The 16884-nt window shown below is 39.8% G+C and overlaps 1 protein-coding gene across 3 annotated transcripts in view; it reads right to left on the reverse strand.

Annotated features, from left to right (window-relative positions):
- The window catches only part of CBFA2T2 (CBFA2/RUNX1 partner transcriptional co-repressor 2), a 47248-nt gene that overhangs the window by 14565 nt on the left and 15799 nt on the right, over positions 1-16884 (reverse strand). For all 3 annotated transcript variants that reach the window (XR_013336306.1, XM_077769319.1, XM_077769318.1), the window contains exons 4-7: positions 11981-12162; positions 11071-11324; positions 7793-7878; positions 6375-6570 (exon numbers count right to left, since the gene is read on the reverse strand). Coding sequence is in view for 2 of the 3 variants with exons in the window: in XM_077769319.1 (XP_077625445.1) it covers positions 6375-6570; positions 7793-7878; positions 11071-11324; positions 11981-12162 (718 nt within the window). In the remaining variant the exon portion in view is untranslated. The remainder of the gene's footprint in view (positions 1-6374; positions 6571-7792; positions 7879-11070; positions 11325-11980; positions 12163-16884) is intronic.

Below are 16884 nucleotides of genomic sequence, written 5' to 3' on the forward strand. Positions count from 1 at the left end.
TCAGCACAAAGAACCCACGTCAGTATCCGCCCCCAGAACTAGGAGGGGAAAGGGAGGCTTTTTCTAAATCATGTAAAATACAAATAAAATTACCATTTTCAATATAATTCAGAGACATTCAGTACATTCACAATGTCTGATTTTTTTTTAAGTAAATAAACAAATTATTTTGAGAGAGGGAGAGAGCACAAGAGCCCACATGAGCAGGGGAGGGGTAGAGAAAGGGAGAGAGAGAATCCCAAGCAGGCTCCAGTGCTGTCAGCACAGAGCCTGACATGGGGCTCAATCCCATGAACTGTGAAATCATGATCTGGGCTGAAATGAACAGTCGGACACTTAACCAACTAAGCCTCCCAGGCACCCACAGTATATTCAAAATGTTGTGCGACCATCCTCACCAGCTAGTTTCAGAACATTTCTTTTTAATTCTTTTTTTAAAATGTTTCTTTTATTTTGCGAGAGAGATAGAGAGAGCAAGAGCAGGGGAAGGCCAGAGAGAGAGGAAGACACAGAATCCGAAGCAGGCTCCAGGCTCTGAGCTGTCAGCACAGAGCCTAATGCAGGGACCAAACCGAACCCACGAACCGTGAGATCATGACCTGAGTCGAAGTCGGATGCTTACCTGACTGAGCCACCCAGGCGCCCCATGACATTTCTATCACCACGAGAAGAATTCCATAAGTTTAAAATACTGATTGTACTAATACTTTTTTGTGACACTGAGGTCTCTAGAGGCGCTACCACCACTGTCAATAAAATGCAAAGGGAAGGGCTCTCTTCCACACAGGTGAGGTTCCTGATTCCTGGAGCCATTTGTCAAACACCTAGACACTCACGGATTAGATTCAAGATATAAATACAGGGAAAAATCTAGGATCAGAGGAGTCAATGTGACACAAGCTAGAGAAGGCAGTGGATCATTTTCAAAAGCATCTTCAATAAGGAAAACCAGTGAGGAAAAAGGTTTAAGTCCGTAGACAAGCTGCCATTGGTAATAAATGACAGAAGAAACACTTGTTTACCTGTGGGGCTATGGGGGAAGTCTTGAGCAACCCAGGAGAAGCCACTTCATTTCAGTCAGCAATATGCCTTGGTCATACCCTTTATATCGATCTGCCTGGTCCCCAGCATTTTTTTCTCTAACAGATGAAAAGGTGAGATGCACTTGACCCTAAAGGAACTTCTCAGCTTACTCAGGACATAGCTGGAAACTAGGGGCATATTCATGACATTTCCAAAAGCCAGAGTAACTGTTTTTATATCTCTAACCCAGAAAGGAACTAAAAACAACTAGAGTCTCAAGGGCACCTGGGTGGCTCAGTTGCTTAAGTGTCCAACCCTTGATTTTGGCTCAGGTCATGATCTCAGTTTTTGAGTTCGAGCCGTGACTCTGTGCTGACAGCACGGAGTCTACTTGAGATTCTTTCTTCCTCCCCCACTCATGTTCTTTCTTTCTCCCTCTCTCTCTCAAAAAGAAAATAGACTGAAAAAATAAAAACAGAAACAAATATGAAAACCCCTATTAGTCTCAAAGGCTACTGTAATCAAAGGTCAGACAGATAATGCAAATAAGCTGGGTCAGAAATGGGCAACAAATGGTATTGTGGTTGTGTAGGAGAATGCTCTAGTTCTTAGGAGAAATAGAACAAAACATTTAAGGACGAGTGTCATGAATATTTGGGGGAGACCGTACCTACCTACTAATCTATAATGGGAGAAAGTAAATATGGCAAAAGTGGAAAATGGGTGATTTAGGTATACGGCACATATATGAGTGCTCATTTTTAACATTTTTATGTGTTTGATAACTTCAAAATAAAAAACTGGGGAAAATGTTCTTTGAAGCATATGCATAGAAAATTCTATATGTACAAAAAGAAAAAAAAATAAAAACCAGATGCTTGGCACAAAAAAAAAAAGAAAAAATCTCTATGAACAGACTAATTTGTTAAGAAGTGAGCCTATGGAAGCAGGAGGGAAAAACTGGGTGGCGGCAGGATTTTTACCATTTATATGTTCCTGCATTGCTTGACCTTTATACAATGCAATCCATTAAAAAGAAATTAATTTTAGGGGCGTCTGGGTGGCTCAGTCGGGTAAGTGTCCGACTTCGGCTCAGGTCATGATCTCACGATTCGTGGGTTCGAGCCCCGCGTCCAGCTCAGATCCTGGAGCCTGTTTCAGATTCTGTATCTCCCTCTCTGTCTCTGACCCTTCCCTGCTCACACTGTCTCTCTCTCTCAGAAATAAATAAAAGTTTGATATTATATGGGGAGGCTGTGTAACATAATGGCTAAGAGTGTGTGCTGGATCTGGAATGCTGAACTTATAATCCTGACTTAACTATAATGTGACCATTTTGGCCAACTTTTTAATTTATTTAAGCCTCAGTTTTGTCATCTGTAAAAGAATATAATAGCAGTTCCTATATTTCAACAGGTAGTTTTGAAAATACATGTGACAGGTTTAACATGGCTGGAACACGGTACAGAACCCAGGTAAACTATTATTACTAAAATTGATAACTGATATAGTCAGAAAGATTAATGAAGGGGACGCTGAGGTGGCTCAGTTGGTTAAGTGTCTGACTCTTGATTTTGGCTCAGGTCATAATCTCAGAATCTGTGAGTTCCCAGCCCCTCGGTGGGCTCTGTGCTGACAGTGCAGAGCCTGTTTGGAATTCTCTCTCTCTTCTCTCTTGCCTCTCCCCTACTTGTGCACACACACACACTCTCTGTGTCTTTCTCAAATAAACATTAAAAAAAGAGAAAGATTAATGAAGGAAACCGACTGAAGTATTTAACAAAATCTAGCATCTGATAATTATGTCATTTCAATATTTAAAGGATGGGCATCAGTTAACTGATAGCAGGAAAATTTAAACAATTTGGGAAATTTTAAGTTAGATAGCTAATTCCAAACACACATACTTGAATATAACATAGATGAAATTTGTTGTACCTTGGATAGAATTCAAGGTCAAGTAAAAACCCATAAAGGGAAAAGATGAATTTGATTTCATAAATACTAGCTATCCCATCCATCAAAACAAACCAAGATGGGGTGGGGGAGAAAACAAAAACAAAACCACGATCAAATGAACAAAAATGCCTATATTCACAACGCATTAATTTTATAGCTAAGAATATAGCTCTCCTAAGGGAGAAATGCAAGACGTTTGAAAAATCCTTACACGTAAAAGATTTTAAATATTGCATTACACACTGAAAAACAAAAATAAAACAAGGAAACAATATGCAATGATTAACAACAAAAACGGCATAAGGAAATTATAGTGTATTTACATGATAGAATATTGTATAATCATGAAAATTGTGTTTATAAAATCTTCAATGATGTAAGAACATACTTAATATGAACTTATATTTTCAAGGAAATAATACACAGTTGTAACAGGATTCTCAAATACATTTGAAAATTCTTCAGTGTGGGATGATGAGCTAACAAATTCTTCTTACATTTCTATATTTTCTACAATGAGCCACGTAGTTCCAACTAACCAGTGATATGTACCCCATAAGACTGTTCTGGGGAATTAAATGGTAACATACGTAAAGGAATGGTTCTCAATTCTGGGAGCCCAGGTCCCACTTTAGTCCAATTAAATTAGAATCTTGAGGTGGGGCCAGGGCATCAGGAATTTTCCAAAAGTCCCCTTGTGGGATCTAATGGGCACCTAGGCTTTAACTACTAAAGAAAAGTGCCTGACTTAGAAGCTGGTGCTCATGGTTAAGGTCTTCCAAACCACAGCAAGGGCACTACCTCTCTGTTGGTCAGATATATTTTTTATTATAACAATGAGGTGTCTTTCATTAGCTGATTCTTCTATTATTGCTACATCCTGATTTTTCAGTTGTGGGTATTACTGATTGACCAAATATTTCACTTTCTTTTAATCCCCACCTCCATTCCACCCCAGGCACATTCACAATTCCTTCCCCTTCCGTTCCCTGCAATAGAGAGCTACTCAAATTCTGTTGCACTGGTAGTCAACATTTTCAGTACTCAATGTTAAATGCTAATCATAGCTGGGTCATGGGGTTCAGGTCCTATGAATCTTTTTATCTTCCTGAACAAGTTTTCATTTTTTTAGGAGTTAATAATTGCAGGGCGCCTGGGTGGCTCAGTTGAGTGTCTGACTTTCGCTCAGATCGTGAGCTCGCGGTTTGTGGGTTTGAGTCCCCTGTCTGTGCTGACAGCTTGGATCCTGGAGCCTGCTTCAGATTCTGTGTCTTCCTCTCTCTCTGCCTCCTCTGCTCATGTTCCATCTCTAACTCTCTCACTTAAAAATAAATAAACATTAAAAAAAAAGAATAATTGCCTTGTTTAGTCATATGCTAAGTTTCTTATGTAATTCTTTCTTATTCAATCTCACCTTCTTTCTATTGTGTAGATATTTTATACATTTCATTTTCTTGAAGAAATATCCAGCAAGCTTTTGGCCAATTCTTGCCTCAACTGCTTTCTAGGTTTGCTGTAACCTGTTGCTCGGGACCCTCCCTCACCAGCCTAGGTATTGCCTTCTGTTCTCTTTCTCAGGTTGGATCTAGCATAATCAATTCCATGTCTTCCACTTTCTGGTTTACTGTGCTGTTTTAGGGCACAGCCTACTCAACTGTGATAGGCACCCTGGTAAAGAGTACATAGGAGGTGCATTTTAAAAAAAATTGTATGTTGTTAAACATTTAACTGTTTTGGTCTAGCACAGAAGTCTAAGTTAAAATAACCTTCCTTCAGAGTTTTCTTCGAACTTTCTACAATGCTGTCATGATCTCATGGTTTGTGAGTTTCAGCTCCACATTGTGCTCGTTGTTGTCAGTGCAGAGCCTGCTTCAGATCCTCTGTCCCCCTCCACCCCTGCTTCTCTCTGCCCCTCCCCCACTCGTGCACAAACTCGAGTGCTCTAAGAAAAAATAAAAGGGATGAGTAGAGGGTAGTGTTTAAATGGCTCAGCAAGGCCTGCCATCCTGGCCGGAGAAGAGCTGCTTCAGGACCACAGCTCACTCTGCACTAGGTGCCTCCCACCTAAACACATGCAGACTGACTGGTGGAAGGTTTGTGATCTGAATGGTGAACTTTGGATGTTTCTATAAGTTGCTACAGGGACTACTGTCAAGGTTCAGATGGTGAGGGATACCTGAGGATGAGCCCTGAAGTTTTTTGTATGTATGTACTGACTGATGACTGGATTGATTGTAAGCTCTAGACTCAACATGAGGCTCAAACTCATTACCTGAGATCAAGAGCTGCATGCTCTTCTAAGCTAGCCAGATGTCCTGAGCTCTGAAGTCTTTATGAAAGTAATCACTGCAGCTACAAGTATTCTTCGATGTCTTGCTGTGATACCCAACAATGATAATCTATGGTTGCCTCAAGAGTTACCTCTGTGGGAGGGGTGGGGAGTGGGATCTTTGGTTATCAACGTCTTTGCCCCATTTTTGTTGAAGTCTTTTGTAGTTTTTAAATTATTATTTAAAAAATATGTTTATTTATTTATGTTGAGAGAAAGAGGGACTGGGCAGGGGAGGTTCTGTGAGAGAAGGAGAGAATTCTAAGCAGGCTCCATGCTGTCAGCACAGAGCCGGATCCGGGGCTTGAAGCCACATGTCCTGAGCTTAAACCAAGAGTTGGATGCTTAACCGACTGAGCCACCCAAGAGCCCCTTGAAGTCTTTTATAGACAAACAGCTGTCTTCTGTGGAACATGCGAGGTCTGTCATAAGTGATTCATTCTTCCTGATGAGAAGAGGGAGCTTGAAGTCGGTGGGTAGGGGTAAAGTCTGATCACAGATAGCCCCTCATTTGGATGTGTCTTTGAATAGGGAACTTTTTCAGTTACTAGATGAATGCAATGGAACGTTTTGGGGGAAACAGCTGTGGATGTATCCTGGATTAACAGAAGTAGTTCTTATCTCTGCTGCTTCAGGCTGATAACCCAGCTTGGTAGAGTAAGGGTATAGTAGAACTTTTTAAAGCCCTCCAGACAGAGGTTGATAAATGCTGATTTCCTGGATGGGAAGTAGGAAACAGATGAGGGAAGGTGAGGTGAACATTTTTAGATTTTCAGGACTACTGTTGAGGAATATATGTGATGTATGTAAGAGTACATAAGACATTCAATGAGGCTGACTTTAAGAACCACTCTTTGATCATCACCTAGCACATATAGAGAGAGTTGAAAACTGAACAAAATGACAAATATTTCCATTGTCCATGTGGAAGACCCTATTTTTTTTTAACATTCCAGGTACTGAGTCCTTGACATATTTTATCATACTCTTCACAATCACCTGGGTCTTTCTAACTCCATCAAGCACTATCATCCTACCATCTCAGGTGAGACTCTACCCTTACCATTGCTGAGAGAATCTGCACTCCCAGGACTGTGCTGTCTAGAGACCAACTCGCTCCCTGTCTTCCTCATCTCTGTGTTTTCGTTACATCGTCTTTTCCAGTAGTTGAGTTCCTCACGATCAGATTCCTGACAGCGCCGCAGGACTGCCATGGAGCGCCTCGTCTTCTCTACCATTTCCATAATGCAATTCAGAGCCTAAGCCAGGGAGCAAGTCAGAGATAAGATTAGGACTTTGAAACAACCAAGACTGAAATTTAAGAGTAGGTAAAATGTAAAGAAGGAAGGTTTAAGTATCTTACAGATCAAGCAATATCAAGTCAATATATGAAAGCCATTCCTAAGAGCTTCTTTTTAAATATGTATATGTAAATAATGTTTTTTGGATTTCAAAATAACACTTTTTGGATTCTTCCAGATTGAAGCAGCCAGAGTCTGACCATAATATAGTTCTTTAAACACTATGCATGGTGAAGCACATTATATCTCTGCCCAAAGACACCAAGTTATCTGATAAGCTAGAGATTTACATAAGAATGCGATCAGAGAAGTAATATTCAGAGATAATTTCACTCAAGTAGAAAAAGCTATTGTATGTAAATTTCAAGCAGGTATATCTTTTCTTTCTTTTTAGGACATCAATTCTCATTTGTTTTTGGAGAAGCAGCATTTATTTAGCATTTCCTATATACTAGATCCTGTGGTAAGCACCTTACATATTAGAACAACCCTCCTATGAATTCAAATAATACGGTATTCTTGGGGTGCCTGGGTGGCTCAGTCAGTTCAACGTCCGACTTTTGATTTTGGGTAAGGTCATGATCTCATGGTTCGTGGGATGAAACCCCACACTGGGCTTTGCACTGACAATTGGAGCCTGCTTGGGAATCTCTCTCTCTCTCAAAACAAATAAACATTTAAAAAAGTTGTTCTTTTTTTTTCAAGGTACAGAAATTAAGGCTAGAAATGGTAAAACAACTTACCCATCATAGAAAGCAGGAAGCAGCAAAGCTGGGACTTTGAAATCCAAAATTTCTGTCTTTAACCATTATACTCTATGACTTTACTTGGTTATATCCTGAAGTGATTATCCCATCAAAAAGATTAGGGAATTACTCTTAGCTCTCTAGCTAGGGCAGTAAGTAGTAGATACACCAAGTTTTAAAATTTATTTTACTATTATTTTGTAAGTAAGCTCTATGCCCAGTATGGGGCTTGAAGGGCTTGAACTCATGACCCTGAGGTCAAGAGGCGAACATTATACTGACAGAGTCAGCCAGGTACACTCAAAAGTCAAGTTTTTATGGCAGACACTGTGGCTCTGATTAAATTCACTTCAGGGATATATACCCTTATTATTATTATTATTGGTAATAAGAATTCAATGTAATAGGAAAATTATACACTATAAGATTCTTACATGATCGAGATGTTTCCATTCATCAGCCCATTCCCTTTCCGTCAAACGGTGATCTACCAACTCATCTTGATAGCCTCCATTTAGACCTATAGGAAATTAGAGATTAAATGTGAAGATAGAGGCAAGAATACAATATATAGAATTCTACCAAGTAAATATATAACGCATCCATACCACCAAGAGTACACTGCCAGGGCAATGGTTCACAAGGAGCGGGGGACCCACAAAATGACATAAAACCCAACAAAATTACCCTTTAGAATATATTATTCTACATTTGTTCTAAAATTTATTCATTTATTCTAAAATTACCATTTAGAATATATTTAAAAAAACTACAAATCAACTATGAAAGACAAATAGCACGAAAGAAAAATGGGCGAAAGAAATAAACAGGTATGCCACAGACAGAAAGCACAGATGGCCCATACACATATGTGAAGACATTCAAACTTATAAGTAGTCATAGTGCAAATAAAATCTTTATGAAGATAGTATTTTATATCCAACCACTGGAAAAAAATTAGATGGTCAGATACAACTAAGTGTTGGGAAGGATGTGGCACAAATCAAATAAATGCTTTAGCACAACAACTAGAGTACTGTACAAGCACTTGGAAACAACTCAGTATTACTTAAAATATATACATTTATTATAATATAACATTTATTACTTAAAAAAATATGTGTATTTTTCTAAGTAGGCTTTACGCCCAACATGCGGCTTGAACTCACAACCCTCAGGATCTTGCATGCTCTACTGACTGAGCCAGGCAGGTGACCCCCACCAAAAAATTTTTTTTGATGGTTTTGATTTATACTGAAATTTGCTGGAATACAAGGACTGTGTGAATCAAAGGTATACTAAATTAAACGCTGTCCAATATTTTGAAAAATCACATCACATATGACAATACTGCTTATAGTATTGTAATCATTAAGATAATACAGTTGTTATCAGTCTAAGTTTACAGGTGTTATATTGATAGTGATCCTGTATCTGTGTAAGCATCTGCTTACTTCACTACATCTCCTTCTGTAGTCATCCCTGAGCACTAACATAATAATTTCCTATACATTATGGTTTAGAATATTGATGCTACTATTATGGGTCTAAGATAGGCTATAGCTGACGGCTCGGAGCACGGAGCCTGCTTCAGATTCTGTGTCTCCCTCTCCTCTCGCTCTCTCCCCCTCCCCTGCTAGTGCTGGTTCTCTCTCTCTCTCTCAAAAAAAACCTTTTAAAAAAGTGTATGAATACAGAAGAAATCAAAAGCAAAGCCTAGTTCTTAACCTAAAAAGTGAGACATGGGGAAAAGGCATTGGACCACATAGAACAGCTGCAAAGGGTGAGCCACAGCATACTGGCAATACTTTGGGCATCATAGCTGGACTCTGAATCTGGTTTCTGCTACTTTCTGGCTATGTAATTCTGGCTACAGTTCTTCACCTCTCATCTGTAAAAACGAGGTAACAACTGGACCACTGTGAGGATTAAATGAGAGGATGTACGTCTACTGCAATCTAAGCAGCAGTACCTAAGACTCCGTAAATGTTGGCAGTTGAGAGCACAATTATAGTCGTGGCCCTTGCCACTCAGCTACCACTGCAGGAAGCCAGGGCCTTACTAAGGTCTACACCTCTGAAAGGTGCTGATGAGTCTAAGTGAGAATGGGGACAAGGAAATGTGGGGCACCTGGGTGGCTCAGTTGGTTAAGTGTCCGACTTTGGCTCAGGTCATGATCTCACAGTTCATGGGTTTGAGCCCCACACTGGGTTCTGTCCTGGCAGCTCAGAGCCTGGAGTCTGAGCTATGACTCCTTCTCTCTCTGCCCCTCCCCTGCTCATGCTCTGTCTCTCTCGGTCTCCAAAATAAATAAAAAACTATAAAAAAAGAAGAAATGTGGGGCGCCTGGGTGGCTTAGTCGGTTAAGCGTCCAACTTTCGCTTAGGTCATGATCTCGCGGTTCGTGGGTTCGAGCCCCACGTCGGGCTCTGTGCTGACTGCCAGCTCAGAGCCTGAAGCCTGTTTCAGTCTGTGACTCCCTCTCTCTCTGACCCTTCCTGCTCACGCTGTCTCTCTCTCTCTCTCTCTCCTAGAAATCACTAAAACATTAAAAAAAAAATTTAAAAAAAAAAAAAAAAAAAAAAAAAAGAAAAAGAAATGTGCTGTAACTTTTTTTTACTCCATGGAGTACCCCACAGATGGAAATGTAGGGGAAACCCTAGAAGCTAGCAGCCCTTTGGTTCTCTGCTTGGACATGCTCAGCAGTTACTAAAAAACAAAACAAAAAAACCAAACCCCTTCTACAGTGAAACTGTATGAGGACATGACGATAAGCTCTGTTCAAAACTGTCTTGGGTAAGGTCTGTTAGGGGCATTTCTGCCTCTCTCTAGATTGAATGGTTACTGAGGATTCAGGTGCCAGGCAGTCTAATGACTCAGCACAGGTGGTAGTATTAGCTCTATTTTAGAAATGAGTAATCTGAGGCTCAGAGAGCCTAATCAACTTGCATAAGATCACACAGCTAGTTAGAATGCACAGCCAAGATTTAAATTTTAGATCTGCTTCACCTTCTGACCTAAACATCTATGCACTTTCACTCTAAGCCCACATATTTCATATCTTTTTTGGTTAATTTTAAAAACACTTTTAGTCTGGGTCCCCTGGGTGGCTTAGTCGGTTAGGCATCTGACTCCTGTTTTGGGCGCAGGTCATGATCTCATGGTTTGTGGGATACAGCCCTGGTTCAGGCTCTGGGCTGACAGTGTGGAGCCTGCTTGGGAATCTCTCTCTGCCCCAACGCAGCTTGTACTCTCTCTAAATAAATAAATAAATAAACTTGGAAAAAAAAAAAAAAAAAGAACACATTACCATGAAATAAATCAAAAGTTAGAGAAACACTGCAAGAATAGTAAAAGAATTCTCTTATGTCCTTCACCCAGTTTCCAAAATGTTAGTATTTTAGCTGATTTGTTTTATCATTCTCTAGTTGTTTGCATCATTTAAGAATAAGTGTTATCTCCTTTTCACTGTGTATTTCCTAAAATTTACTGAATCCCACTTCTATCATATAACAGCAACAAAGTATGAAGGGAGATCAATTTCCCAGTGAAATCAACACAACTCTAATATTCTTTTTTATGTATAATATAGTTTTATCTATCAGTGGAATAAAAGCAATGACTGTACTATTTTGCTGTATAACTGAATAGGTAAGAAACCCAATGATTCAAACTGAATTTCAATCACTACCATGCTGCTCATGTCACTTACTAAGATTGTGGTGTCTATCACGAACTTCTCGATGTTCCAGCATCTTATTGGGCTCACGATACAGGTGTGAAGTTGCAATATCTTCTAACGTGTAGTGCTGAAGAGGTGGAGGAGTCGGATGGAACTGGCCCCCAGGATTCATGAGGGGCACAGTGAGGGCAGGACTGTGTCGGGGAGCAGGGCTGATGGTGCACACTCTCTTGGCAGGAGGCTCAGGAGGAATTGTATCTCTTTCAAAACCGCTCTCTTCCCTCCTGTAGAAGAACCGGAAGTACATATCTTAGCCCATAAACGTGTTCATGCAAACATGTCCTGAGCACCTGCTCTGTGTTATGTATTGTGCTGTGCACTTTCCTGAATAGGAAGATGATAAGGAAAGGTTTGACATGAAGCATGAACTGAAATGTCTCTAGGGGGAGGCAGAAAACAAATTTTCACTGCTGTTAAAATACTGCTTCCTTGACCAACACTTTCACTCATACTGAAAATTTCAGAATAAATTAATATAACTTCAATCTTCAAAGTAAGGGTGATTCATTACCAAGTATCAATCACTAATTGTTATACTTTATTATTAGACTTTACACATCAGAAGAAGTGTCTTGGACAGATTCTATTTCTGATGGTTCTGAAGGAGTGGGCCCATAGAGTCTCTAGAGCAGACTCTCTCACCAGGGGTATGCAGAGTCATTGAAGAATTTCTGAAAAATATTTGTGTCTGGGAGCCACACCTATAGATTTGAGAAACATTCTGGTCTCTGATATTGGGACAAAGCAGAACCAACCTTAGAAATTCTGAGTCTATACCCATATATAACCATAGTCATCAAATTCTCTTTCCTTCACAAGCAAAGGGAAAGCTTAGAGTAATTCCAGAAAAGCAGAGACAACAAAGCACTTCTCTGCTCACCTCTCTGGACTGGGTCTCTTTCCGTTTCCATGCACTTCCATGAGTAGCTCAGAAGAGTCAGCAGGTGACGCAATACTTGTGTTGAGCAGAAGGTGTTCGTGCTGAGCCAGGTACTGGGATGGGGTCTGCTTGGCGGCTCGAGCGCAGTGCAGCAGTTCTCGCTGCAGCAGGGGCAGATTGGCCTTGAAAAACAGAGGCAGGGGCTGGAAGGTAGTTTTCCAGGTGTTGGGCCCCACACAACAGAGCTCAGCCCCTCAAAAGGCTTTCATAAACAGGATGACACCAGACAAAAGACCTTAGCTCCTGGTCAGCCTGATTTTTATATGCCTGAGAGTAAAGTGACATCTATAATACCGAACTTGAATTATTGGTTAACTTGTCTCTTGCCCCCACAAGGTATAAATCCCCTCAACAGGAAGACTGTGCCTTATTTACCTAAGTGGACTAGTGCAGAGTGAAAGCTCAGTGAAGGTGTTGAACGTATTAAGAATTTGTACATTTTTTTTGGGGGGCGCCTGGGTGGCTTAATCGGTTAAGCGTCCGACTTTCACTTAGGTCATGATCTCGCGGTTCGTGGGTTCGNGGCTGGCTCAGTGGGTAGAGCATATGGCTTTGGCTGTCAAGGTTGTGAGTTCAAGCCCCATGCTGGATATGGAGCCTACTCAAAATTTAAAAAAAAAAATTTTTTTTTTTAAATTTAGTCATTTCCCAAGAAGAGAATTAGTACCATTTACACAAGGGTAGAAGGAATTCACTCTTTCCTCTATGATTATCAGTAACTCTTCGTTTCTCTCTTTCAAATCCCCTCATCTCTGACAGGACTGCTCAACCTTTTTTTTATGTTCTCTATGATAGCTGTCATGGAATTCTGGAAGCGACAATTACTCTGTCTTGGTAGGAACGTGGTGGGGTTTTGAAGAAAGTATCGACAGTGATGGAAATGAAGGCAACAAGCCTAGACAGACTAGGCTCTGAGGACACACACATAACTCAGGGGCAAAATCCATTTCTTGTGTGGCACCCTAGTTGAATCTGTTTCCTAATTTTGTTGTTGTTGTCTAATGTTTATTTTTGAGAGAGCACAAGCAGAGGAGGAGCAGAGAGAGAGAAGGACACAGGATCCAAAGTGGGTTCTGCGCTGACAGTAGTGAGCCCGACGTGGGGCTCAAATCCATGAACCGTGATATCACGACCTGAGCAGAAGTCAGACGCCCAACCGAATGAGCCACCCAGGCACCCCTGTTTCCGTACTTTGTAAAAGAATAATTAACTTTGTAGTTATTATATTTCCTTCACAAGCTTAGAAACCTTTAATGGGGACAAATAATAAAACAAATCCTATCTACCTTTAAACTTCATCTTCATATGTAAAATGTACTTTTCCTACATTCCTTTTATTCAAAGAAAATAATTATATTTTTTTCTCCCCAAATTTAAGAACAATTCAGACTGAGCATATAACAGACATCTTTATCTCAAGGGAAACAGATGAATAAGTAAAAGGAGAATTTTAATAGATCTAAGTAATGGTCCCTTTACCAAGAGTTAATTTAGGAGGCACATAATTAGTGATTGTTTTAAAGCAGAAATAAATTGAGAAAACCCAAACACTGGCCAAAAAGCTGCCATAACATCCTACCTCATGCTGTCTTCCAAAAGAGAGTTAAGAATAGGGAACATGACAACATAAAATACTTTTTAAGTCTGTTCTATAACCTCAATCTTGTAGCAACTATAAAAAAAAAAATCTTAACTGAAAAAAATACTGTGTCATATAACTTTCACATTTGTGACATGTGCCCTTTGATGAATTTTTTTAATGCTAATTATTTCTTATTAACACAAATCTCACAAATCTTTCTTGGTTCTGGAGTCTTAGGGGAAATAATTGTCTCCTGGCTCTGACATACAGCAACGAGACCGAGACGGAAGCAGCACACCTGTTTTGGGGCTGAAAAGGGCACCGCAGACTGCTCTGAGCAGCGAAGCTTCCATGCTATCAGAACAGAGCCACATGCAGCCCAGGCCCCTGACACCTATGCATTTTCCTATTTGTTTGCTCTACTCTCATTTTAAAACATTAAAAAAACTGGTAACAATACTCCAATAAGTTGACCCATCTTTTTGATGTTTTTATTATTTTTTTTTAGGAAGTGAAGGGCAAAAATACAGGTAAAAGGGGAATATTTATTTGGCCAGGTGTTTTAGGCTTTGTGAGTCAAGAGGCAAAAGTGAAGATATGATGTAGGTTGTCATATACAAGAGAAAAAACAAATTTCCGCAACATTGTATAAAAAAAGGTAAAAAAACAAAAAGCTGAGTCTAATTTTTTGTAATATTTGTCTCCCGCGAATGAAAAGAGTGGAATTCATTTTGTTGGGGGGGGGGGGGGGNGGGGGGGGGGGAGACTGAGGATAACATTTAGCTTAACTGGGTTCAGAGTTAGTGTTCCCTATTACAAATTGATTACAAATGCACGTCTGTAAAAATTAATCTTCTTGGGGTGCTTGGCTGGCTCAGTCGGTAGAGCGTTCGACTCTTGATCTTAGGGTGGGAAGTTTGAGCCCCACACTGGGTGTCGAGTTAAAAACAAACAAATAAACAAACAATTCTCTCTAGGGCTGTCAACCATATGGTGAGCTGGTCTGTGTTACAGGTTTCCAAACTATGCTTGGTCTAGAACACCCTGGTATTTGACCTTAGTCTTTCATTGCTGTGGAGCTACTTTATACCTTGGCAAGTTATAGATGAATGATAGCAATGCAAAATAATTACTATCTATGGACATGAATAAAATTATGTCCTGCAGAGGTTCAAATGACTTTCCTTGCATACTCTGTAGAAGCCAAATTTACTTCTGGTTGCATATTCATATCAATAATCCTGATCTATATAAATGTGTCCATTCTTTGGATTCTCTACTGAACTGGTTGTAACATGTTACTGACTCCCTCATTAATAATGAGTTAAATAAAATCTTTGACATAGGTTCATCTTTTTTTGGTACTAGTCAGAACGTTACCTGTTGTGTTGTTGTTTTTGAAAATTATTGTATAAAAGGGAAAAGGCAGTAACTTTACCGAGGGAAAGGATGATAGATACACACGGCTGTCATCAAGTGATCAAAGTCAACATTACCAATCAGAAGACAAACATCTACGTCTACAGGGGCGCCTGGGTGGCTCAGTCGGCTAAGCGACCAACCTCAGCTCAGGTCATGATCTCACAGTTCGTGGGTTTGGGCCCCGCGTCAGGCTCTGTGTTGACAGCTCAGAGCCTGGAGCCTGCTTCAGATTCTGTGTCTCCCACTCTGTCTGATCCTCCTCTGTTCATGCTCTGTGTCTCTCTCTCAAAAATTAACAAACATCAAAAAAAATTTTTTTTGAAAAGTGATAAAACATCTATGGCTGCAAAGAGCATGCAGTAAAACCAGTTACGTGCTCTTGCTGCCTAAGATGCATAACCTGTTTCTCATCATGAGGAAGCCTCCGAAAAACCCAAACTGAAGTACAATCTATAAAATAACTATTCTGAACTCTCTTTTTTTAATCCTGAACTCTTCAAAACTGTCAAGGTCATAAAAGGCTGAGCTGCTGTTTCAGATTAAAGTGGACTGAAGAAATATGACAATGACACGCAAGATGTGATCCTGTATCAGATATAGGACCACACAAAAAAGCTTTTCTTTTATTATTAAGAGGCATTCGTGGGACATTTGGTGAAACATGAATAATGTCTGCAAAAAACAGTGCTTTATCAATGTTAATTTCTTGATTTGTTAATTATACTAAAAAGTATTGAGATGTTTCATGTCTGTAGCTTCCTCTTAAACATTTCTTTTTCTAAAAAAAGATTTTATTTTATTATTTTTTTTAAATTTATGTTTTATTTATTTCTAGGAGAGAGAGAGACAGCGTGAGCAGGGGAGGGTCAGAGAGAGAGGGAGTCACAAACCGAAAGAGGCTCCAGGCTCTCAGCTGGCAGTCAGCACAGAGCCCGACGCGGGGCTCGAACCCACGAACCGCGAGATCATGACCTAAGCGAAAGTCGGACGCTTAACCGACTAAGCCACCCAGGTGCCCCAGATTTTATTTTTTAAGTAATCTCTACACCCAACACGGGGTTCCAATTCGCACATCTGAGATACAGTCATATGCTCTACTGACTGAGCCAGCCAGGCACCCCTCAAATATTTGAGGAAAAAATAAATATAAGACAAAGAGAAGAAAAACAGATGTGATAAAATAGTAACATTTGGAGAATGTGACTAAAGAGACGGTGGTATGGTATACAGTAAGTTTACAGTACCATGTTGTAACTTTTCTAGGAGTATAAAATTATTTTGAAATAAAACTTAAAAAAAAATTTTTTTTAATGTTTATTTATTTTTGAGAGACAGAGCATGAGCAGGGGAAGGACAGAGAGAGAAGGAGACACAGAGTCCGAAGCAGGCTCTAGGCTCTGAGCTGTCAGCACAGAACCTAATGTGGGGCTCGAATCCACGAACTATGAGATCATGACCTGAGCGGAAGTCGTCTGCCCAAGCAACTTAACCACCCAGGCACCCCTAAAACACTTTTTTAAAAGGGCATATTACATACAAATTTAATACAGTCTTACGTCTCAGGTAAGTACAACAATTCCGAACAATGTCTCCCAAAAGTTTTTTTTCCCCCTAAAAGACAGTGATATTTATTTCTTTGAATTACAATATAATCTAAATCACTGGAATTATAAATCATGTAACTGTTCATGATTCAAAGGCAAGACACAGCCAAGACCTACATGTATAACAGTCTCTGATAAGTACAAAAATACAATTTTATAAATATAAAAAAATATAGTAACATATCTTGTTAAAGGACAATAGCTTTTAGTTCCTTAGAGGAGTAAGCCTGAAACTC

The sequence above is a fragment of the Crocuta crocuta genome, unplaced genomic scaffold, assembly GCF_008692635.1.
Source record: "Crocuta crocuta isolate KB4526 unplaced genomic scaffold, BGI_CrCroc_1.0 scaffold445, whole genome shotgun sequence".
NCBI classification, from domain to species: Eukaryota; Metazoa; Chordata; class Mammalia; order Carnivora; family Hyaenidae; genus Crocuta; species Crocuta crocuta.